The sequence below is a fragment of the Gossypium raimondii genome, chromosome 10 (genome assembly GCF_025698545.1).
Source record: "Gossypium raimondii isolate GPD5lz chromosome 10, ASM2569854v1, whole genome shotgun sequence".
Taxonomy (NCBI): domain Eukaryota; kingdom Viridiplantae; phylum Streptophyta; class Magnoliopsida; order Malvales; family Malvaceae; genus Gossypium; species Gossypium raimondii.
Window position 1 is genome coordinate 19,860,734 of NC_068574.1, and position 24,377 is coordinate 19,885,110.

General features: G+C 33.5%; 2 protein-coding genes and 1 long non-coding RNA gene across 4 annotated transcripts; 1 reads left to right on the top strand and 2 right to left on the bottom strand.

The window, feature by feature from the left end:
* Nucleotides 1–4,294: 4,294 nt before the first annotated feature.
* On the bottom strand, nt 4,295–6,078 carry LOC105775325 (shikimate O-hydroxycinnamoyltransferase). Its single transcript, XM_012597846.2, has 3 exons — nt 6,059–6,078; nt 5,443–5,853; nt 4,295–5,353 (listed from the first exon to the last, which is right to left on the bottom strand). The coding sequence occupies exons 2-3, from the start codon at nt 5,851–5,853 to the stop codon at nt 4,451–4,453; spliced, it is 1,314 nt and encodes a 437-aa protein (XP_012453300.2). The 5' UTR covers nt 6,059–6,078; the 3' UTR covers nt 4,295–4,450.
* Nucleotides 6,079–11,604: 5,526 nt separating this feature from the next.
* LOC128033736 (uncharacterized) lies at nt 11,605–14,531 on the bottom strand. Its single transcript, XR_008189764.1, has 4 exons — nt 14,382–14,531; nt 12,809–13,521; nt 12,647–12,731; nt 11,605–12,545 (listed from the first exon to the last, which is right to left on the bottom strand). It is a non-coding gene; the product is annotated as an uncharacterized LOC128033736 (long non-coding RNA).
* On the top strand, nt 14,169–15,641 carry LOC105778435 (hypothetical protein). 2 transcript variants are annotated; one of them, XR_001128728.2, is made up of 2 exons: nt 14,169–14,700; nt 14,798–15,641. XR_001128728.2 is itself a non-coding variant. In XM_012602150.2 (2 exons), the coding sequence occupies exons 1-2, from the start codon at nt 14,409–14,411 to the stop codon at nt 14,816–14,818; spliced, it is 309 nt and encodes a 102-aa protein (XP_012457604.1). In that variant the 5' UTR covers nt 14,274–14,408; the 3' UTR covers nt 14,819–15,641. The 2 variants fall into 2 exon arrangements, 1 of the variants encoding a protein (XP_012457604.1); XM_012602150.2 differs by having other exon boundaries at nt 14,274–14,696.
* The last annotated feature ends 8,736 nt before the right edge of the window (nt 15,642–24,377 follow it).

Consider the following 24,377-nt stretch of genomic DNA (forward strand, 5'->3'; position numbering starts at 1 on the left):
GACCCAAAATAATAAAATTACAGCCCAAAAAGAAAAAAAAACTAAAGGCCCAACGAGCCCAAAACTAAAACATTTTCTAAAAAACCCTAGCCTCTATTGCACCTAACCCTAGCGCCGCACCTACCCTCTGCCGCTCATCAACTCCTCTGCCACCGCCACCTGCTCGCGTCGCACGTCTCCGTCAATACCTGCAAACACGAAAAGGAAACAGAGACAGAAAATAGAAGAAAACAATAAACAATTCTTCTTTATGTTTCTCTTTAGGCTATATAAAAGCCAAGTAGATTTGTGGGGGATTTTCTAAGATTTTTCTTCTTCTCTTCGGCAAAGGCCAAACAATGTAAAAGGGGAATTCTCTTTTTCTTTCTTTTGTAACATTTCACAAAAACAAGCAATATAAAAATCAAAGGTGATTGTCGTTTTGCATTTTTTCTTTTCTTTTCTATCTCCTTTTTATTGTTGTTTACTTTTATTTTTATTTTTTTTAAAAAACACAGTTTACATTTGCAAAAAAAAAAGAAAAATATAAAGAGAAAGAAAAAATACCTTTTTGATTTTTTCTACCACCGTACGGTGGCTTGCCATGTGATATGCTTATGGCGGTGGCCCATGGCCGGACCTTAGGCTGGAGTTTGGACTGAAAGAGGGGAGGGGGAGAAAACTTTAAGTTTGTTTTTCTGAAATAACAAGGCAAATGAATTTTTTTCTAGAAAATTGGCTTAAATAGGCTACCAAAACGACGTCGTTTTGGGTAGCCTTCTCAGGCACCAAAACGGCGCCGTTTTACCTTGGATCAGACCGACCCGACCCGAACCGCTTAGGATCCGCGTGTTTCTGGATAAAAGGGGTTATTTGCGCCCCTGGTCCTTACGCTTTTGAGGCTGTTTACGATTGGATCCTATTTTGTTTTTATTTTTCAATTTTGCCACAAAATTCCATTTTTTCTCGATTTCGTCCTCAATGAAGCTGTGCGTTTTAGAGGAGAAGGGAAATTTTCCCTTCCAGCCCCTCTATGTTATTTGCGCATTCAAATCAATCCCTCCTTTTTTATTTATTTCGAATCCGCCCCAAATTTATGCCTTTTAATTCGATTTAGCCCTTTAAGCTTGCTATTTTATTTTTAATTAATTAATAATATTATTATATTATTATTGATATTGCAATCAAATATTTGTACATTATATATTTATATTCTATATGTTGTATCCTATATACGTATTAATGTATTTTGTTATTACATACATATTTTAAAACATATACATATATATATATATATACATATCTATATTTTATGATCTATGTATATATGCATGCATTTTATTATCTGAATATACATACATATTTTAGGATATATATATATATATAAGCATACATTTATCCCTTTATTATTATTTATGTACATATATATGTATTTATATACTTCCCTAATATATATTATATATTATACTTTATATTATGTATGTCCTATATATACGTTTTAATTTTCATATATACATACTTACATAATTTTTCATGTATAATAATTTCAAAATGTATACATGCATATGTTTTCCATATTTTCATAATTTTATACATATATGCACGTATTTATATATCTTTTGTATTTTTATGATTGTGTTAATTTTGTTCATTTTTCATATGTCTATTATTGTTTATTTTCTTACTTTAGTTATATATTATTTGTTATTTTGCTCGTATGATTATTTTTTATTGTTTCTTTGTTTCATTTTATTTACATTGCATCATTATTGTTATTTTATACCTACTTTTACTCGGATTTATCAAAAACGGAAAATTTTAAAAATGTAAGTAATACTCGGTATTTGGGATCTTCGAGAGAATTGAGCCCTAACGTATTGAGTTCCGATTTTCTTCGTTGAACCTAAATAATCGAGATTACTCTTTTAAAAAAAATGATAAAAAGCTCGTTATCAAGAATTCAATACGTTGTATCCTAACGCATTGGATGTGACACGTTGTTTTCTCGAGACGAAGATTTTTCGAAATAAATGCAATATTCAATGTTTAATATTTTGAGAAATTGTGCCCTAACGTATTGGGTTGCGATTTCTTCATTTGATTTAAACAATTGAATATTCTTTTAAACTTTATTACACTAATTTTTTCAAACTCAAGTTTTAAATAATATCGGAATTAAAAAGGATCGTGTCCTAACTTCATGGTCGTGATCCCTTTTAAATCCAAGATAATTAAATATCTTTTAAATAAGCATTTTTTATTCGCGTATCGGGAATTCGAGACATTGTGTCCCAACTTACTTGATATGATTTTCTTTCTCGAATAACGTGAAATATCCTTTTTTTCTTGAAAATTTTCAACGTTTTAATAAAATGATCGTATTTTTAAAATTCTCCAAAGTTCTCAATTTTCGACATTAAGACATTAAGTAATCAACTAGGTACCAATTTTGGGCGACGAGGGTGCTAATCCTTCCTCGTATGTAACCGACTCGAACCTGCTTTTTTCGAATTTCGTGGACCAAACTTGTTGTTTTAATAAAATCAAACCGTTTATTAAAAACAACCATTTTTCGAGGTGATCCAATCATACCTCATAAAAAAGGATTGGTGGCGACTCCCGTTTTATTTTTCAAAACCCAAGTCGACCCCGTTTTCATCAAAAAAATGGTGTCAACAGACATCATTGGCACGAGGGCAGATCGCACGTCTTCTAAGTGCACACTTGACATCATTCGCGTTGGCTCAACTTGCAAATTGGCCCATTTTACACATTGATTCTATTTTTCTAGAATTTTAAAGTTACAAAATTATCAATTTTATTTTTTGTAAAATTTATAAATTTGATGACATTTTTTTGAAACAATATCTAAAACTACCCATAGCCCATCTTCAACTATTGATAATGCGTTTCAACACACTCAAACCCACGTCTTCCTACACTAACAATAATACCAATGCCAATCGAACTCAAACTCAATCAGAAAATTTATAACACTTTTAACTATACATCATTTTTTTACTGTAGTATAATTTTGCCAATACTTTTGCTTAATTCTCATAATGAGAAAAATAAAAACTATTGCAATATTTAATACAAATCTTAAATTACTTATGTTACTTTTACTGTTATATATAATATTATGTTTCTCTTTATAATATTAAAAATATTAAATTTATAACAACTAAATCTTTATTTTCTAAATAATTTTATGAAAAAAATATTAAATAACTTTATGCAAATTTTAATTATTTGTAAAATACTTATTTCCCGGTCGGCGGTACAGTCTTCAGGTAAAATTAGGTGTAATTTACAAATCCATATTTATAGATGATAATTATTGGCATGATTTAGTTTATTCCGGATTGGATCTAAATTTCATTTAATTTCTCTCTTTTTTAAATGTTTATATTTCGTACAAATATAACGCAATTATAGTACAATTTCAAATGTATGTTTAAGTAATTATAAAATAAAATCAAAATTAATATAAAGTATAAACGGATTAAATTAAAACTAATTAATTAGGCTAAAAATCATATATAGTAACAACACATGATTGAACTAGAGACACACGCATGCATGTTGACTCTCAACCTGGGTACTCAAGGACTTGAGATTTCAACCTTTGTCAATAATATCAAAACTTTGTTAATATATACAAAAAATATTAAATAATTATTTTTATATAAACATGTATTTTTTAATTAAATTTATGACCAGTGTTTTAAATTGTGTGAGACAAACTAGAATTATAAAAGTGTTGGAATTGATTGATTAATTCATCTGTGAGAAATTTGGTTTTAATGTCTTAATTATATTCTTATAATAAATTATATAAAATAGAGATAAATTAAAATATGACATAGATATAGGAATAATTAATACATGATGGGTAAAGCTAAAGTCCTAAAAAATTTAACATCTAAATAAAGTATACAAAATAAAAATTCACAATATTTATATTACAAAATGTATTAGGAATGCATATTTAAATTACAAAATGTAAATCGAATGAAAATACCATATAAATGTTATAGTATCATTGGTAAAAGTTGAATCAATTTCACCATGCACAATTATCATACATGTATTTTATCTGATTATACTTTAATTTTTATAGTCGCTCAAACTTATATTTATAAGTGTATAATATTTATATTAATAAATTCAAAAAAATCTTACAAATATAATATAAAAATATTTATAACAAAAACCTAACAAATTACTTAATCCGAAAAGTATCAAATTAAAAATCTTACTAAACTAAATCGAATATACCTTATAAATCACAGTTTATAAAAAATCGTTTCCATTAAGAAATGCAACTTAATCTAGCTTCCAACATTCAAAGAAAAAGGAAATCACCAATCATTAAATGATCCATACCCCAGATCTACTACTGCAATAACTTCCATTACAATCTGTCAACCACAAAAGAACAGAAACGCGCGAGACTCCCATAACATAACTATTCAAACTCATACAGAAGTTTTTCAAAGGCTTTCATGTGAGGAGTCTCTAAACGAGTTGCCAGTGACAAGCTCCCATCGTTGACTGGACTTGGTAGTATGTAAATTTTGCCTTCTTGGACGACATTCCCTGGCCCCATATATATGGGACGACCCCATCCGAAATCTGCCTCATATATAGGCAACCAGTTCCATGGAACAACAACAAGGTTTGGGCATCGAAAAGTATGCGGTCCTCTAACCAAGGTGTTTAAATCAGGCACTTTTTCAATGTAATCAATAGCTGATCTTAAATATTCATCATTTATCTGATTTAATCGTTCATGGATCCTCTTTATGGTGTCAGTAAATGATTCGGTTTCGAGATCACCAGCTTGAGCAATTAGTGCAGTCGTAAAGATTACATTGCCGAAGTAGCCTGGTGGGAGCGGAGGATCCAATCTATATCGACCGTCAACTGGAAAATACAGCTTGGTATCTTGATCAGCTGGAAGACCCCTTGCTTTACTTACACAACGCCATATATGTGCAGCCAAGATGTTGAAGCTGCTATATTTTATACCACCGTTTGCATTTGCAACTTTTGCTTTGGCTTTCAGGGTGTTCAATTGATCAGCTGTGAGCGCTAAGGTGGAGACAATGGATGGCTTATGATCATCTGATTGAGATTTTGATGCAGACTTCAATGCCGGTGAAGGGTCATATTCAACATGGTGGAGCTTAGGCGTTGGTGGGTCCCGAGCACGAAGAAGAGTTCGATCAATGAATGGTGCAATGGCAGGCGTCAAGCCCCGTGAAGTGTCAGCCCAACTATTAATGAAATGAAGAGCCGCTGCGCCGTCTCCTAAAGTATGTTGAATCCCTACTCCAAGACAAACTCCACCGCATTTGAACTTAGTTACCTGGTAAAATACACACACAATAAATAAACTATTATTATATAATCCTTTATATTTTATATCCTTTTTTCGGTGAAATGTTTGCGGATTACCTGCAATACAATAAGTGGATAGGAAGACATTCCTTCAGAATAGTCGACTTTAGGGACTAAACTTAAAACTTGATGGTTCTCGGTAAAATCACCAATCAAATGTTCCATGACTGAAGTAGTTTCAGCTTCAACGAATAAAACTCCTTCACCGTTGCATATTATCTCAAGTCTTCCATTTTCATCATACCCCAACCTTCCAGCAATAGGGTAAAATGGGACAAGAATCTTGCTCAAAGCTTCTTTAAGCCTTCCAGAATCAAAGAAATCAGAAGAACCATTTGGCTTGTAATAGTATACAGTAGGGATGTGGTATCTTGTCATCACTATATCTAAATTGGAGTTCCATAGACTTCGTTTGGGAGTGTCTTCAGCTGGACGAACAATAGCAGACTCCTTTATGGTAATCTCCATCTATAAATTAGATAACAAACTCCTTTGTCAGTCGCATCTTGAAATGAATGAGATGAAAAGGCAGGTTTTGACATCATTAAAATGAGATAAGAACATGTATGAACTTCTACTTCTACTGAATGTTTGAAAGATGAAGGAGAGAAAATAGTGATTTTTCTAATTAAAAAAATGGAATGATGAAAGGGAAAGATTGGAATATTCATACCTTGAAATCGTGTTAGAAGAACAAGGGTTGTAAAGGGAGACTTGAGCAGTCCCTGGTGAAGCCTTTGCGCTTAATTTATAGATCCAAATTTGTGCTTCATATTGAATGAATTAGACCAAAATCACAGTTTCTTGGTACGAGTGCCTGCTGGTCTCCATCCCTTAATTATTCTATAAATTAAACTATATTCATTCTTGTTTCTTTTTCTGTCTTAATTTTTTTTTTCGCCATGTATTTTCGAGAGATAGACACTTAGCCACGAAGGCCATCTAAATTATTCTAGAGCTTAAATACTGGTTCTTGAATTTGTTATTTGTTTTTATCATAAGTTGATATCGAGATATTACTTCGATATTTTATAAAATATTGACATGTTAATATTCGATTTTATATATCTTGATATTCTTACAATCAGCTTTTTAGCAATATACTATTCACCAAAAAGTGCATTTTCATATAAAACATTCTTTTTCCACATGAATCCAATGGTGAACATAATTTTGATAAGACTCTTTCATTTAATCAGCCTTTCAATCACAAAACCAAAAATATCCTTACAGTACAGGAAAATTAAGTTACATAAGAAAATCGTATTTATTGTTTATATTAATAGTATAAAAGTTGATATTTTATAATAATAGTAAAATTTAGACATAAATTCGACTGATCATTATTTACGGAAAGTTAAAAAATTATAAATTCCTAAAAAATTATTGTGCCTCCTAATCCGGGCAAAATACCAAAAAAAGCCAATTTTTTTTTAAATTTACCGAAATGGACCCGGTATTTTATTATTTATCGGAATGTGCCATTTTCCCCTAAATCGCGTCCACGTCAGCGCGCTTTGCTGACATGGCAACAAATCGCGTCCTCTGAAGCGCGATTTGTGTCCACATCAACAAAGCGCACTGACGTGGACGCGATTTCCTGGCACGTAGCGCGCCCCTAGGGACGCGATTTCGCCGTGTTTCCCACCTTAGGGTTTTTGGAGAAAAAAGTAAACAAATAAGGGATAAAGGTTTAGGGTTTCGTAATTAAATTAATTAAAATTTATTCAAAATTGGATTACGTTTCGTGTTTATGGGTTTTTAAGATAAAATCAAAGCAGGATGATTTATCAGAAGGATTTTTGAAGTCGCGGCCACGTGTACGCGCTTTTGCTACAGTAGGTCCTAGAAAAATAATTTCGACTTGACGTTTTTGAGCAAATAGTTTAAAAACGCTTCAAGTAAGATGCTTTATGAGAAGAATTTGTAAATTCGCGCCCTCGTGGACGCGCTTTTGCTACAGTTGGTCCTGGAAGAAATAATTTCGAGTCGACGTTTTTGAGCAAATAGTTAAAAAAAACGCTTCAAGCAGGATGATTTATAAGAAGAATTTGTGAAGTCGCGCCCACGTGGACGTGCTTTTGCTACAGTGGGTCCTGAAAAAATAATTTTGAATTGACGTTCCTGAGCAAATAGTATAAAACAACGCTGCAAGCAGCATGCTATTTGAGAAGAGTTTGTGAAATCGCGCCCTCGTGGACGCGCTTTTACTACAGTAGGTCCTGGAAAAATAATTTTGACTTGACGTTTCTGAGCAAATAGTATAAATCATTTCTAGCAGGATGCTTTATGAGAAGAATTTGTGAAATCGCGCCCACGTGGACACGCTTTTGCTACAGTAGCATGTTTAGGCTGAGGCTATAAATGTGGCAAAAAATGTTCTGAGATTGCATAAGTCACAGCAGAAACAATTTAGAGAGGCTAAGAAGGTTAGAGTTTCAAATATGAGTGAACGTATTAGTGCTGTTATTTACTACGATGGTGAGGTTTGCCACACCGAGAATTGTGTTTTTTTTTGTCGGAGAATACGGTACGACTGATTTTTAACCAGAACATAAATTTGATAGAACTTCGTAAAAGAATTAGGCGTAAAATTTTTGGAACGACGCCAATGAAAGTTTTGTCTATTACGTATCGATTCTATTCCTCTGTTGATCTGGTGACATATGACTCGTTCGACATAAAAGGTGCTTTAGCTTGAAGGAAATGGTGCAGACTCATCTTGCTAGTGGAACACCTTATATTGAGTTATATGTACAATTTACATCTCCAAATGATGTACTTGCGACCGATGTTCGAGATGTATACACGACCCTTGGCTGACATTAGGTTAGCGGGTTAGAAAACACGGAACAACCCATGTTTGGTAGCGGTGTTGAATGCACATCCCCCACAAGACACTCTGTCGGTGGATGAGACATGTACGTCGGTGGCTCGATGTTTGATGCTGGAAATACATACTGGGGAACGGCATCAAGTTCTAGTGGTTGGCAATCTACATCCAATTAGGGACATTATGAAATGCCCAGAAGAAGGGATGATGTACTCCCTACGACGTCAACCGGTGAGGGGACCTCGTACGCTGCAGATGGTTGTGGGTTAGAAGATAACACCGATATGGATCCACCTCGAGAGCCCGGGCCCAATGGTGCAGAAGTTGGCTTATTTTCTAAACCGGAGCCTATTCCAACAGAACCTGAAGATGTTGAAAGGAGTTCAGATGAAGAAGAAAATCCACGATTCAGAGCATACTCACCTCCAGTCCACATGCATAATGTCAATCTGTCTACAGATGGTGCGTTAGAGTTTTCAGATCTACCACATCGGTTGCGTGATCGTACAAGTTCTGGGTTAGATTCGGGTAAATTTGAAGTTGGTAATCAGTTTACCAAAAAGGATAGTTTTATTGGTGCTTTGAAACAACATAGTATCACGTTGTTAAATCTAAATCTGATAAGTTTGAGGCGAAGTGTGCGGTGCAAGATGGCACATGTTCATGGAAAATCTAATTTTCGTTAAGGAAAAGGATAGGGTTGTGGAGATTAAAAAGTACAAAGGTCCACATACATGTGCTGCAGGTACAGTATTGACGGTATCTGAATAATACTTTTATTATGTAATGTTGCATTATTTAATGTACTCCGTTTATAGGTGTTTCACAAGATCATCTGAAGATGGATTCAGCTATGTTAGCTAGCTTGATACTGCCCACGGTAAAAGCAGATCCCAAGACTTCAGTGCCGGTGTTAATTACCAATCTGTAGCCAAATAGGGTTACACGCCCTCTTACCGCAAGGCTTGGATAGCTAAGCAAGAGACATTGGAGAAGATGCATAGTAGGTGGGACGCCTCATATAATGAAATATGGCAGTGGTGTCAAATGCTAGATAGATACGTCCCAAGTGCCATCACATACTTTGAAACGGAACGCGCATACTACAACGGCCGATTGCTACGTGGATGCCAAGTGTTCAAACGCCTGTTTTGGACCTTTAAGCAATGTCGAGATGTATTTCCATACTGCAAGCCATTGGTACAAATTGACGGTACCTTTATGTTTGGTAGGTATACTCATTGCTATTGCTTGTAGTGGCACAGAATGGCGGTGAGAGAATTCTTCCAATTACATTTGCAATAACACTGGGGGAGTCGTCTGATGACTGAGATTTCTTTCTCTCTAGGTTAAGGTTGAATGTGTGTCCCCAACCTGATATCTGTGTTATTTTAGATCGGGGCACCGGTATACTAGCTGCATTTGATCGACAGGGAAGCTTATGGCAGTGCACGCACCATCGATATTACCTAAGACACGTTGCTTCTAACTACTACAGGCAATATCCATCTAAGAGCGAACGACGACAAGTGACCAACATGGGTATTTAGCCTATATCTGTGTTATTTTGTTTCTCAATTTGAATTAGTTTTATTGGTAGAAATGGTATGTAATATTCACTATGAACTTATATTGCAGGGTATGAAATAAATAAAAACCGTTTTCACGAGATGTTGACAGCTTTACGTTCAATTAACGGAGAAGGGCGGACTACCTTTGTAACATACGTTTCGAACAGTGGGCACAAGCATACGACGGCGGCCTACGATATGGCCATATGACGTCAAACCTGGCTTAATGCATAAATTCTGTTATTAAAGGAATGCGTCATCTACCGATAACATCGGTTGTGCGAGAAATATATTTTCATTTGGCGGCGCTATTTCCAAAGCGAGCAGCAAGTTATGCAGGCCAGATACAGGGAGGACATGTATGGTGCAGTAAGGTAGTTCAAGAAATTAACAAGGCCAAGGCGCGGGCAAACACCATGCACATAGTGTGTCACGATCGAGACAACTTATGGTTTCGCGTGACAGAGTTTGACAGACCGCACCAAGGTATTGTTGGCGAGCAATATCATGTACACTTGCGAAATAGGACTTGCGATTGTCGGATGTTTGATGCACTTCGTTATCCATGTGCTCATGTTATTGCAGCTTGTCAGATTCTCCGTCTGGATCTGATGAGTTACGTGGACGAAGTGTACAAATTAGAAAACATGTACAACGTTTGGAGACACGTTTTCCCACCCATCCCAGATGAACGTAAGTGGCTGCCCGTATCTCTTGCTCCTTTTAAGCTGTTACCGGATAGAGAATTACGTTGCAAACTAAAGGGTCGACCTTACTCTACTAGAATACGTAACAATATGGATATCCGATAAACAACCAGTCAACAGAAGTTGTGCGGATGGTGTAAGAATCCAGGCCATACAAGTCGATCATGCCCTAATCGCAATAATTGAATGTAATTTAAAAAAATTATATTTTTTCAATTATTAATTGATAATTGTATTAATTGTTAGTAAAATTATCAAATTATATTAAATTATTAATTGTTAGTACCAATCAAAACATTTTTCCAAATCTAACATTATGTGAATGTAAAATTATTAACTGATAATTATATTAATGTTAGTAAAATTATCAAATTATATTTAAGTTAAGGGTTAGGGCTTTTAATTTAATGGTTTAGGGTTTTAAAGTTAAGGGTTAGGGTTTTTAAGTTAAGGGTTAAGGTTTTTAGGTTAAGGGTTTATGAGTTTTAATTTAAGGGTTTAGTGTTTTTAATTTAAGGGTTTAGGGTTTTTAATTTAAGGGTTTAGGGTTTTAAAGTTAAAGGTTAGTGTTTTTAAGTTAAGGGTTTAGGGTTTTTAAGTTAAGGGGTTAGGTTTTTTAAGTTAAGGGTTAGGATTTTTAAGTTAAGGGGTTAGGGTTTTTAAGTTAAGGGTTAGGGTTTTTAAGTTAAGGGTTAGGGTTTTTAGGTTAATAGTTTATGGGTTTTAAGTTAAAGGTTTAGGGTTTTAGAGTTAAGGGTTAGGGTTTTTAGGTTAATGGGTTAGGGTTTTTAAGTTAAGGGTTTAAGGTTTTTAGGTTAAGGGTTTAGGATTTTTAATTTAAGGGTTAAGGTTAGGGTTTTTAGGTTAAGTGTTTAAGGTTTGTCAATTAAATTATGCATTTAATTATAATTTATAAATATATAAATTTTTAATAAGTTAAGGGTTTAGGGTTTTTAAGTAATAACTTAAAAAAATTTCTATTTTATTACATCAGAAAATATCAAAATATTCAAAATATTTGTACAAATAAATTTAAATACAAAAATCAATGTCTGTGTTATGGATTCAAAGGCCACATGGCGTCATTCGATTACACGCTACCGGATTCCTCCTTTGTCCAGCTTTTAGCGGCGGTTGTGGTTCTTCCAGTGGGGATTCTGGTTCTCCCAGTAGGGCATCTGGTTGTCGGAGTTGGAACGATGAGCCACCTTGATAGAATTGTGAATGTGGAGGTCTTTGTATCACCAACGGCGACGGTGTTTGAAACCTATACGGTGGTGGGGATTGGTAAAAAGAATAGCTCCCCGACGGCCCCTCTTGCGATCCCTCATGCATCGCTGGCCTATACATCAGTGGTCCACTCGGTGTAACAGGAAATGGAGCTGAACAGGGCCATTGGCTCCAACCTGCCATAGGACTCGAAAAAGGAAACATATAAGGGTTAGAATACATAAAAAGGCTAGAAAACGCACCTGGCATCATCTGAAAAGGCGGTTGCGTAGGTATCATCGGTTGAATTGCTGGGTCGGGTGACTGTGTCGGTGCTTTCGTTGGGCCGGGTGAATGTTTGGGCGTCGTTGAGGGGCCAGCGTCGTCGTCCTGTCGTCTTGGATTTAAAGGCTTGCGTCTTTCTCTTTGGACACGTAATTGTCGCTGCCTCTCCTCTGGCGATAGTAAATACGGCTTGCCATGGATCCTAAACCATGGCATGTATTCCGGCAAGCACGCTAACTCCGGAACGATGATCGGTTCTATACTAGGTATATAGTCATACCGATCTTCCCACATTTGGATGTACTCGGACCAGAATCTTGGCCAATCTGTATTCCATTGCCGAAGGTCGATTTTATGGTGATTGTCAAACACCTCAGGTTCCACGGGAATCGGTTGTCTACATCCAAATTACCGTAACACCTTGTCTGACTGGTGCATCTCCACGGTCGCGTAGTTGATCAACGCAACTTTTGCTTGCCAAGCGTTTGGATTTTGTAAGAACTCATCCGGAATTACTGCCCGAATTGCCGGATCCTCGTATGGTGTCCATTGAAACTATATGAACATGATAGAAATATTAGTTATATACATAATACTAAATACTAAATACCAATCGATTAGCGAATGATGGAAATATCAATTTATTTAATACTTACATGTGCTTCTGACTGTTGGTCTAATAGAAACCGTATATCTTCAAGAGAGGTAGGTAAACGAGCATTACTTGCCGGATGGTTCCACCTAATTAAATAAATTTTTAGCATACTTTTATTTTTAAAAATCTACATAATAATTGTAAAATCTAATATAAAATTTACCTCGTTATGAGTAGGAATGTATATGGGTGGTCCACTCGAGGACGTAAAAATGGAAAGCGAAACCGTGCCCATGACTACAGTAGTGACAGGCAACCTCCAATTTTTGCTTTCCTCGGTCGCGTCGCCCCGCACATCTCCCTATATAATGTTGCCAAGACGACAGACCCCTAACTCAATTCACCAACTGCTTTAAAATCAACGAGTTTCAGCAGCCATCTTAGATGTACGCAGCTCCGTGACAAGTCGGGCATCAAATAACCTCCAATTGACTAAAGAATGTATGCCCGAGCATATTGGATTATTTCTATTTCGGTTGAATCTTCATCCGGATCCGGGAATGTGTCTCGTAACCAGCCCATCTCGATCTTACCTCCGTCCATTTTCTCCGGAATAGCGCCCAAAAGCTCGTAGCACACCGCAAGCCAATCGCTAGATTGGGCACACCCGGTGACTGGGTACCCGTCCACCGGTAATCCCAATTGCAGACTGACATCTTCCAAAGTGATAGTGTACTCTCTACATAGAAGATAGAATGTGTGCGTTTCGGGTCTCCACCTCTCAATCAACGCACTGATTAGTTTCGAGTCCACCTTGCATCCCCGACCTACTGTCCCCACGTGCCAAAAACCCGCTTCCCGCAGGTAGTTCTCTACCTACGTTGATGGAGGACCATGCATATTCCGGATATTGCATTCCAATATCTGATCTATAGACTTTTATAATAAATAATAAATTAATAATTATCTAAAAATGAATAAATAAAAAATTCTTAAATAATATTTAAAAATTAAATTTAACGCTTACCATTTTCATTTGTTCCACGAATATGTGATGTTTATCAAGACGAGTCAATTCTCCGGCCATTGTTGAAATCGTACAAATTTTTACGGTTTAAAAAAATTTTAAAAAAATATATATTTTTAAAATTATATTTAAGAGAAATTTAAGAGGAACTTGAGAGCAAATTGAAAATAAATATGGATTTGAGAGAAATTTTGAAGGAATTTGAGAGCAAATTGAGAGGAAATTTAGAAGAAATTGAGAGAAAATTTGAGAGAGGATTAGTTTGTGAAAAAAAAAAGGGTGGGTATTTATAGTTTTTTTTGGACCGTTGGGGGGGCAACGGTCAAAAAATTGACCGTTGCACTGTTCACACGCGGGGCAAATCGCGTCCACATCAGCACGCTTTGTTAACGTGGACACAAATCGCGCTTCAGAGGACGCAATTTGTTGCCATGTCAGTAAAACGCGCTTACGTGGCTGCGATTTCCTGGCACATCCCCTGACATCGCGCTAACGAGGACGCGATTTAGGGAAAAATGGCCCATTCTGGTAAATAATAAAATACCAGGTCCATTTCGATAAATTTAAAAAAATTAGGCTTTTAATGGTAAATTGCCCACCTAATCCTACCATCTGTCCACTAAACCATTACTTCCCATGAACGGTGCCTCAGTATTGGAATTTCCTAAGGCCTAAAAATAGGCGCTTAAACTCTTTAGAAGAAACAAATAGTAATTTTCCTAAGGAAGCTAAAATAAAATGAAACCTTAAATTCTTAGCTTCTTCTTACCTTTCTTCTTTGTTATTGCAACGCCAAATGTCCCTTTGCAAGGGAACTGGTATTCATCAAACAGTGTGCGTGGGTCATTTTCTTCCCCCAGTTCCTCTAATCTCTGAGTTCATCGGAGATCCTGTAACAAATCCTCTTTCTTCTCCAGACTCATCCTATCAAAACACCGCCTTCACCTCTTCTAACTTCTTCCCCTTTGGTCCTTCAGAACGATGGGTTCAACCTCCGGCGGAGTTTCTTCCATCCAGAAGGTCAGGGAGTCGCATCATCTCCCCCATGCAGCCACCGCATGCGCCGCTTCGTTTACTTCACGCGGTATGTAAGTAAACTCAATGCTCTTAAATCTTTTGGTTTTTTTCTTTTATTTCATTTATGATGATTCTGATAAGTGATCTGTCATTTTTTGGACTTTGTAGTTTTTTAATGACAGTCATTAAATCCCTTTCGACTATTATTTCGCTAAATCTCATTTTTTCTGCAAAGACAACCCCTTAGAGAAATACATATGCTTCTGCAGTTGTCGGATCTCGAACATTTTTGACCGGGTAAACACATGAACCCATTATGAGTCCCATGCTGTTTCTGATAATTATTCCAGTGATTACTTTGTTGTTTTGTTGTTGAAACACAGTATCAAAATTTACTTTAACTTGGTCATTTGTTGGGGGTTCCCAGTGGGCTTCCTTTCTATTGTGCTTGTTTTCTAGTGCTTCGTTTAGTATCCTTAGTTCTGTAAAATATGATTTGATAAAGCCCACTATGTCATATATCCTCTGTCGAATACCTTCATGGAAAAAATTGTTCCTATTATGCCATATTCCCTAGAATGAAACTGTTAGACATGTACATTGATACATGATATTGATGTTAAAAGTCTCAGCTAACCAATGTTTCCATTCTTGATTTTCATGTATGGGCGCGGATATCACTTCCATCTGTTGGAGAACTTGTTTCGCAAGATTACAGTATAAAAAGATATGGTTGACCAATTCATCTTCTTCACCACATAATGGACATAGAGCATCAAGCCTTAGCCTACGGGCATTTAGGTTACTTAGTGTAGGCAAATAATTGTTTGTAATTCTCCATAAGTTGATTCGTACCTTACTGGGAACTTTTAGGCTCCATAATTTTGAATAATTTTTTTTTGTTAGATTTGGAGGTATTTTGTTTTTCATATCCTAGCATGTTTTGTTCCTCTGTAATACACCACTTGTAACCACTTTTAGCTGTATATTCCCTCGACTTGTCTCCTCTTAAGATTTCTAGTTGCAAAGAATTCCCTAGGGGGATGGAATTGATCATCTTGGCTTGTTCTTCGGTGAATAGCCTCTTTAAGATGTCTTCCTTCTAGGTAACTGAGTCATGATCAATTAGTTCCGCAACCAAAGAGTGCTTCCAATTTATATTCTGAAACTGTAATTTTTCATCTCTAGGATATGGAAGCCATGCATTATTCCAAATATTACTGATTTTCCATCTCCAATCCTCTAACCATTGCTTGTCTCTAAAATGCTCCGAGCGCCCCATATACTTCTCCAGGTAAACGAAGGGTAAGATCCTAACTCAACATTCATAAAATCGCTCTATGGGTAGTACTTAGCTTTCATAACCTATGCGAGTAAACTAATAAGATTGGTAATTAACTTCCATCATTGATTTGCCAACAATGCTTTATTAAACTTCGATAATTCTCTAAAACCAATCCCCCCTTATGTCTTGGGGGTACACAATAACGTCCAACTACACCAATGAATACCTTTATTTGTTTTTAAAATTTTCCACCAGAACTTACACATAATATTCTCTAGATCCGACATAATGAAATCGATAACTGGAAGCATTGCATAGCATAAATTGGAATGGCTTGTAATACTGGTTTAACAAAAACTTATTTCCCTCCTATAGAAAGATTACGTATACTCCAATTTTTCACATTTGTCAAAAATTTCTCCTTAATATCTATAAAAGCGTTTTTCTTTCTCCTTCCCACCATCATCAGTAATCTAAGGTATTTTTTAGGATTATTGGCAATACAAACTCCCAGATCGCTCCCTATTTGATGCTTGACTTCATCACTTATATTGTTACTGAAATAAATCAAAGATTTATCAAAATTCACCAATTGTCTTAAAAAAAATTCATATTCGTTAACTACTGTATAGCTAAGGCCCCTTTTTTTCTTGCTTTTTCAAATAAGATACTATCATCAATAAAGAATAAATGGGTTATTGGCAACCCATCTCTCCCCGCTTTCGTCCTTCAATTTTTCCATCCCTTTTTGCAATATTGAGAAGTCTTGAGAAACCTTCTGCACAAATGATAAATAGATATGGAATTAAAGGATCTCATTGCCTTATTCCTCTAGTGGGATTGAACTCAACTTATTTGCCTCCATTGAAAACAACTGAGTATGAAAAGCTCTTGATACATCGCATAATCAGTGATACCCACTTGTCGTAGAATCCAAGATTTCTCATCATTTTTTCAATAAAATTTTATTCTACCCTATCATATTCTTTACTTATATCTAATTTTAAGGAAAAAGAACCTGGTCCATATCTTCTTTTCTTGAAAGAATGCAATAATTCATATGCCACTAGAATGTTATCAGTAATTTGTCTACCTGGCACAAATGCTCCTTGTGTTTCCTCAATATAATAGCTAAGGGCCTTCCTAAATCTGTTAACTATAGCTTTCAGAATTATTTTGTATACTACATTGGAAAGGCTAATCAGTCTAAATTGACCCATATTTTTTTGCATCAATACTTTAGGGATTAGGGCGATATTGGTTCTATTTATCTAATTCTTTCTGGTTATTCAAAATTTCTAAACAAAAGCTAGTCACATCCTTTCCTACAATATACCAATATTTTTGAAAAAAAGAGAGTAGGGAAGCCATCCTTACTTGAAAGCCTTTAGATGAGCCATTGACTTTAACGCATCACATAATTCTTCTTCTTTAAAACTAGCTGAAATTTCCTCATTAAGGTATCAGATATGCAAGGTAGAATTTTCGTCCATAAATTCTAACAATCTTGCAAGGATTTTGAGGAGAAAATATCTTTAAAATATTTTCTCGCTAACTCAAGTAATTCCTTATCCCTTTCCTTCCATCTACCACTTTAGTCTTCAAGCCCCTTTACTGTGTTTCTCTTTTTGTGATAGGATGCAAAATTGTGGAAAAAAATTGCATTTCGATCGCCAATTCTAAGCCAATTTGCCCTTGCTCGTTGTTCCCAAAACAATTCTTCCTTATATGCTTACATATTCAACGCTAGCTTGACTTCTATTATTTCTGCTAATCATTCTTCTTCAGGATCATCTTCATTAAGCTCGATGAGCCTTTGGTTTAATTATTCTCTTTTTTTGTGTGTCAGTTCCCTTTATTGATCTTGGTCCATTCTTTTAATGAGTTGCCCAACATTGCGAGCTTTCTTGGGAGTTCATCGTTATTTGAATTCCATGCGATCTTCACTTATTCCTCAAAGTCCTCTTCAAGTACACATTATGCGTTAAATCGAAAGGGAAAATCTCTTCTTTCTGCTTTGTCACGTTGGTGCCCCAATGTGTTCAGTAGTACTGGGCAGTGGTCCGAGAAGCTATGTGTTAAATGGCACAAAAAAGTAACCAGGAAAACGACCCCACCATTCCGAGTTTGCCACTTCTTTATCCGATCTTTCCCGTATCTTGTTTTCTACTAGTCGTCCTCTTTCCAAGTAAACCATTTGCTCGAGAAGCCAAGATCGCTTAATTCAAATTCCTCCAAAACGTCCCTCAACGCTACCATTATAATAAAAAATTTTAAAACATATAAAACTTCTAAAAAAATCAAGTTAGGATGAAGGTCCAAAATTCATCGAAATCAAGATATCCATTTATTAAAAAAATTGTAACAATTATTACACATCCAAAATGAACACGGACAAATGGAAGTTCAAATTCTAATGATCTTAGACATTATTTTATTCAAGTTCATTTTAGAAGTGTTTTATTAGTATTTTATAATTTTTTGTTATTGTTTTATATTAATATGTTATGATTTTTTTAATTTCTTAAGATTTTATAAAGCATTAATTTTTAGTGTTTGATTTTATATATTTCGATATTCGTACAACCAATTTTTATAAAAAAAAAACTAAATACAAATTTTAATTTGATAGTATTTGATTTTCTATATTTCAATAGTCATATGATAAATTTTGTACTAAAAATATCTTCATACTTTTGAAGAAAATCCTTGACAAACTCTTTTTATTCCCGCATGAAAAATGCTAACACCAAATTCAAACAGTGGACATAATTTTAGTTACTCTCTTTCATTTAGTGAATCCTAGTCTTCCTTCCAATCACAAATATAAGAAAGATCTAAATGCTACACCAAAACACGTATTCTTTTAAATATTTAAAATTCGAGAATGCTTATAATAATAATATAAAAATATGATATTTTATATAAAATATTAACAATTTTTATAATGTGTAATTTTCCTTTTCTTCAATTAACTTTCAGTTTATTCAAATTTTGATCTATACAGTAATTCATTTCAATTTATCAGTTTAAAACACCTTATACTATCTTATTTCATGCATATGTCAATTTGCTTTCACCTTTCTAAAAGTTTCTTAAAATTTTATATTTTATTCAATTTAGTCCCTAAAATAAAAATGTCATAATTTTCAAAATTGAGCCTTGATTCCTGAACCGATCCCAATCTCATTCTTCTACAACCCTCAAGTGTATAAATTTACAGAATTACAATATCAATTTTGAAATATTTACACTTTAATCCCTATGCCCAAAACTATACATTTTACTTTACAAATTAGTCATTTTTCATATATAAACTTAAAATCTAACTATTTAACACTAAAACTTTAAGGATTCATCAATGATATTATTTATAGATTTTAAAAATTTTAAATAACTAAATTGAGCTATTATTATCTCAAAAATATAAAATTTACTGAAAAACTAATTATTTTAAACTTACATGCAATATCCGAATGTGAATAATTCAACAATGGTTATTCTTCTTTCTTTTCAAACGGTGGAGAATGAATAAGGAGGATGATGATTTTATTTTTATGTTTTATGTTTTGCTATATTATAAAGATTATTACTTAAAATTTAATCCATTATCATGCCCAAAACCGTCCACTAACATGCAAAAGCGGTTAATTATCACTTTAAACCTTGGTTTAATATTATATAACCCTTTTAACTAGTAAAATCTATAGTAATTAACTTTTATCACTTTTACGAATTAATTCTTATACCTTAATTAATTATTTAAAGAATAGAATTAATGGACTAAACATTACTCGTAAATATCCAAAGCGTTGTTACATAACGATGATTTAGATAATGATAATTCATTTCTCTCCCTCTAATATTGGAAAAACTATCAAATCAAATAGTACTCACAAATCATATCATCCTTAAATATCTAATTTATTCAACACATTTAATAATATTTTAAAAATAAAGATGCGGCCCAGGAATAAACGCTAATGCTTCATTAAAATTTTCCTTATCCTTACCACTTGCTGTGTAGAGATAGATCACATGTAGCCACCAATGCCGTCTCATTAATTTTATTTATCATAAGTTGATATCTAAATTTTCATTCTTGGTGTCTTCCCTTTTTCTTAAACAGAACATTCTCCACCACTTGCTTTCGAGAGCCATGAAGGTCATCTCATTAAAATTATTCTTTATAAGTTTTTATTTACCTTAAAAGTATCTAAATTTTTGTTCCGCCAAAGTTTTTATATTTTATTATAATATTGTTAAATTCGGGATCATAATATATCTTCAAAATTTTAAACTAAAAAGATTAAATTAATCAGTTTTCTTGGAAGCAAGATTTTAAATATTATGTTTAATTGCTTCATTTTCCTTAAATATAAAATTTGTGATTAATTCATGTTTTACCTTAAAAGATTTGCAATTAATTGCGTATTACCTCTGGAACATCTGACAAACGTAGAAATCAAACTTACAACTAAGGAAAACCCAGACAAGCAACAAGCCCAACTTTTTGCATCTTCATCAGTTATGTTTGTTTTTTAAATAATATTAAAAAATAGTTAAATACAAAAATGAAATGATAAACAAATTAATTACGCAAATGATATGTTTTCTAAAGTGAATACTAGTGCCGTTTGACTAGTTACAGGCACCACCCTATTTTTTCTCAATCATCATGTAATCATATGATTTAAAATATATATATTGATACCACCTGGCATAATGACGGTATCAAACTGAAGTGTGACAAACTAAAACGCTCAGGGTTCAGGGACTTTCACTTTTTAGATTGACTACTATAAAAAAAACTCTTTCAGGTGACGATGATAGTGTGGTAGCACCAAATATATTTTAAGGGATAATTGCTTTATAATCCCTTCTTGCTTATTATTATTTTTAATGTACTTCTTTTTTTTAAAAAAAGAAAACCACTTTAGTCCCTATCATTACATGAAACCTTTCTTATTCATTCTTTCTTTACATGAAAAGATGGTGCTAAATTTTAGTTTTAATCCTCTATTATTTTGAGATTATATAAAATGGTTAATTTTAGTTTTGATCCTTATATTTGGCTCAAATTTGAAATTCAATCTCTATTTTTATTTTTGAAATAAAACTTTAATTTTGACATAATTTGATATATCAACTCTTATAATGCTATTAGTTAAATTAAATACTTTATTCTTTTTAAAATACTAAAGTGAATTTTTAAGAAATATTTGCATCGTTAAAATTCTCTATTAAATTTAAATTCATTATAATCTCACTTTTTGTTATATGGATAACAAAAGAGGTTTTTTTTTTTAATTTTGAAATGTTACCCCAAGAAATTCAATGAAAAATTATAATGGTGTAAACAAATAGACCTAAGTTTTTAATTAAAAAATAAAGTAAATATACTCTTGAAAATAAAAGTATAGAAACTAAATTTCAAATATACAAAGAATATAATAACATTGAGTGCATTTTAACCTTTAAAATTTTACTCTATATTTAACCCAAAAATAATTAATGAGTGCAAAGGGTGAGCATATATACATTAGAAACTCACACATATAGTTTAAATGCCATATATTCTTTGTAATGACTCGATAGTTAGGGGTGATGGAAAGTAGAGTTTCCGGACTCTGTTTCTGAAAACCGAACCCGTAAATATTTTTATTAAATATTTACGGAATTATATTAGAAGTGAATTAAATTTTGGTTAAGTAATTTTCGTGAATTAGGAGTTATTACAACTCAGGAGTAAATCGCGTTAGATTCAAAAGTTGAATTATAACTAAATTATAAGGTGGAACTTAATTAAGGGACTTGCTAAACAAATAGACCCTTATATAAATGGTTGAGTGATGGCCGGTCATGGTTTAATGGTATGTGAATGTTTATATTATAAAACTGTAGATATAATAATAAGAATAAATAAAATGAACTTAATGTATAATAATAATAATAATAATAATAATAATAATAATAATAATAATAATAATAATAATAGTTAGTGGAATAAAACAACCCAAAAACTCATTTCCGTCTTTTATTTCACATGCAAATTGAATTAAGGAAGAAGAAAAGAAAGAAACGCACCGCCTGGGGACTTAAAAAGTCCAAGCTCAAAATTGGTTAGTGCAATTTAGTTCTTTTTTTTTATAATTTTTACGTTTTTAGAATTTCGGAATTATAGATTAGTCGACCCATGTTATACCTTTTAGTATTGTTTAAGATTGAAGATGTCACCATTGTTGATTAGATAGAGTATTAGGAATTAAATTGGTAGATTTTTAAGTTAGAAGTGGAAAAGGACTAAATTGTGGAGTTAATTGTTGATTTTGAGTAATAGGGACCAAATTGTAAAAATTCAAAATTAAGGGTAGAATTGAAAATAGGAGCTAAATTTAGCTTAGAGTGAAATTAATATAAAAATTTGAGGTTAAATGTGGAGATTAAATTATTCTCGGTTTAGGGACTAAATTGAAGTTTAAGCAAATATGATATAAAATTTGAAATTTGATGAGAATTGAGTTGTGTATTATTACTATTTTAATTATTTTATTCCATAGAAAACGTCGTTCCAGAATCCTCGAGTAAGAAGGGGAAAGACAAGGTTGACGTCGAATAGCTCAAAATATACAGTTTGTGTATTTATGATCCGAACTAAATTATGAATTATTGCATATTGAATTGTTTGTTTATGGTAAGTATTTGAGGTGAGAACTTTTGTACTTTTGGGCTGAATTGAATAAAATGATGATTAAAATGACCCAATTATGAATGTCGAGAAATGTTGTATTTTTATGATTGTTGAATTGAATATATGTATTGAGAGAACGTGGTTGCTATCAAATTGAATATATGCTTATATGTGATAATGTACATATATGAAATTGAAACATTGGTTGTATTGAAAAGTAAAATGAAACTCTATTAATTGTTTCGGGCTAAGTCGAATATAGATAGCATGCCATAGGATAGGAGGTGTACAGGGATTACTTCGATTTCGAGTCGATGATGCACTAGGTGCCAATTTGCTTCAATTTAACCGATGAGACACTGGGTGTCAACTTATTATAGCGCTGAGCTCAATTATTTGCTTCAGATTTATCCGATGAGACATTGGGTGCCAAACTAGTGTGTTGGTTGGATCCGTGTATTCATCCAAGTCCGAGTCGTGTTAATAGGGAAAATAAATTATAAAAATCGATGTGTTTGATATTATAATGGCAAAAGATGATAAATGGAAATGAGATGTGAAATAAAATAGGAAATGATAGATTTTGTTGTGAATATTGATGAATTATGAGCAATGAATTCATGAATTGGAAATGGAGATGAATTATGCTATTGTATGAATTGATTTATCAAATGCCTTATGAATTGCTATTGTCATGTATTAGAACTTGCAAGATTTGTTGGATGTGAACAAAGGATGAGTAAATTAGTATTATTGATATGATATATTATATAACATTACTTATTTGCATTTTTACATATTAATTATTTATATCAGGTTTTAATTGTTCGGATTATAGAAATACCATTGAGTTATACTCAACGTACGATGTTGTTTTTCGTGCGCAGGTTGGGTACTTCTCTGCTTGTTAACGACTCAACATCCAGCAACAATCCTGGACTCAAGTGTGGTGATATTCTATTTTGTTATGGCATGTACCTAGGTGGTCTTTTGGTTGATGGTTGTTTTGTTAATGTGATGATATTTTGAGTTCCAAGTGTAATGGTATTTATATGTTCATATGGTTGAGGTTAAAGCTAATGTCTTGGTATGTTAGTCAAACTTGATGTTTTGAGTATAACTTAGTAGTATTTCTATAATTTGAACGATTAAAACCTGATATAAATAATTAATATGTAAAAATGCAAATAAGTAATGTTATATAATATATCATGTCATTAATACTAATTTACTCGTTCTTTGTTCACATCCAACAAATCTTGCAAGTTCTGATACATGACAATAGCATTTCATAAGGCATTTGATAAATCAATTCATACAATGACATAATTCATCTTCCAATTCATGAATTCATTGCTCATATGTCGCAGGCCATGTGTCAGACTGTGTGAAACCAGCACTTAAATTAACAAGACATTACCTGCGACACGGCCGTGTGACCCAAGTCAATGAGTTGCACGAGTAGAGACATGGGCTGGGACACGACCATGTGTCCCAACATCGAATACCACACGGCCTGGGGCATGTCACATGACTTGGCCACACAGCCGTGTGACCCTTGTTTTTAAGTTTTTAAAATTTTTCCCTAAATTTTTCGAATTGTTTTAATTTATCCCCTGTTTGTTTTCAAACTATTTTTAAGGTCTCATGTATTCGTTTTAAGGGCTGTAAGAGTATTTTTACTCTGATTTTAAATGAAGTAGTGAACCTAAATTAGGTGAAGTAGGTCATTCTACTAATATCATTGATGATAGTAGGCAGAGTATAACTGA

Bases quoted from the DNA above. Each gene is read 5' to 3' on its own strand.
- LOC105775325 (XM_012597846.2), bottom strand. From the start codon at position 5,853: ATGGAGATTACCATAAAGGAGTCTGCTATTGTTCGTCCAGCTGAAGAC. The intron at 5,354-5,442 runs GTAATCCGCAAA...GTATTTTACCAG, and splicing joins ATCCACTTATTGTATTGCAG to GTAACTAAGTTCAAATGCGG.
- LOC105778435 (XM_012602150.2), top strand. From the start codon at position 14,409: ATGTCCCTTTGCAAGGGAACTGGTATTCATCAAACAGTGTGCGTGGGT. The intron at 14,697-14,797 runs GTATGTAAGTAA...TGGACTTTGTAG, and splicing joins CGCTTCGTTTACTTCACGCG to TTTTTTAATGACAGTCATTA.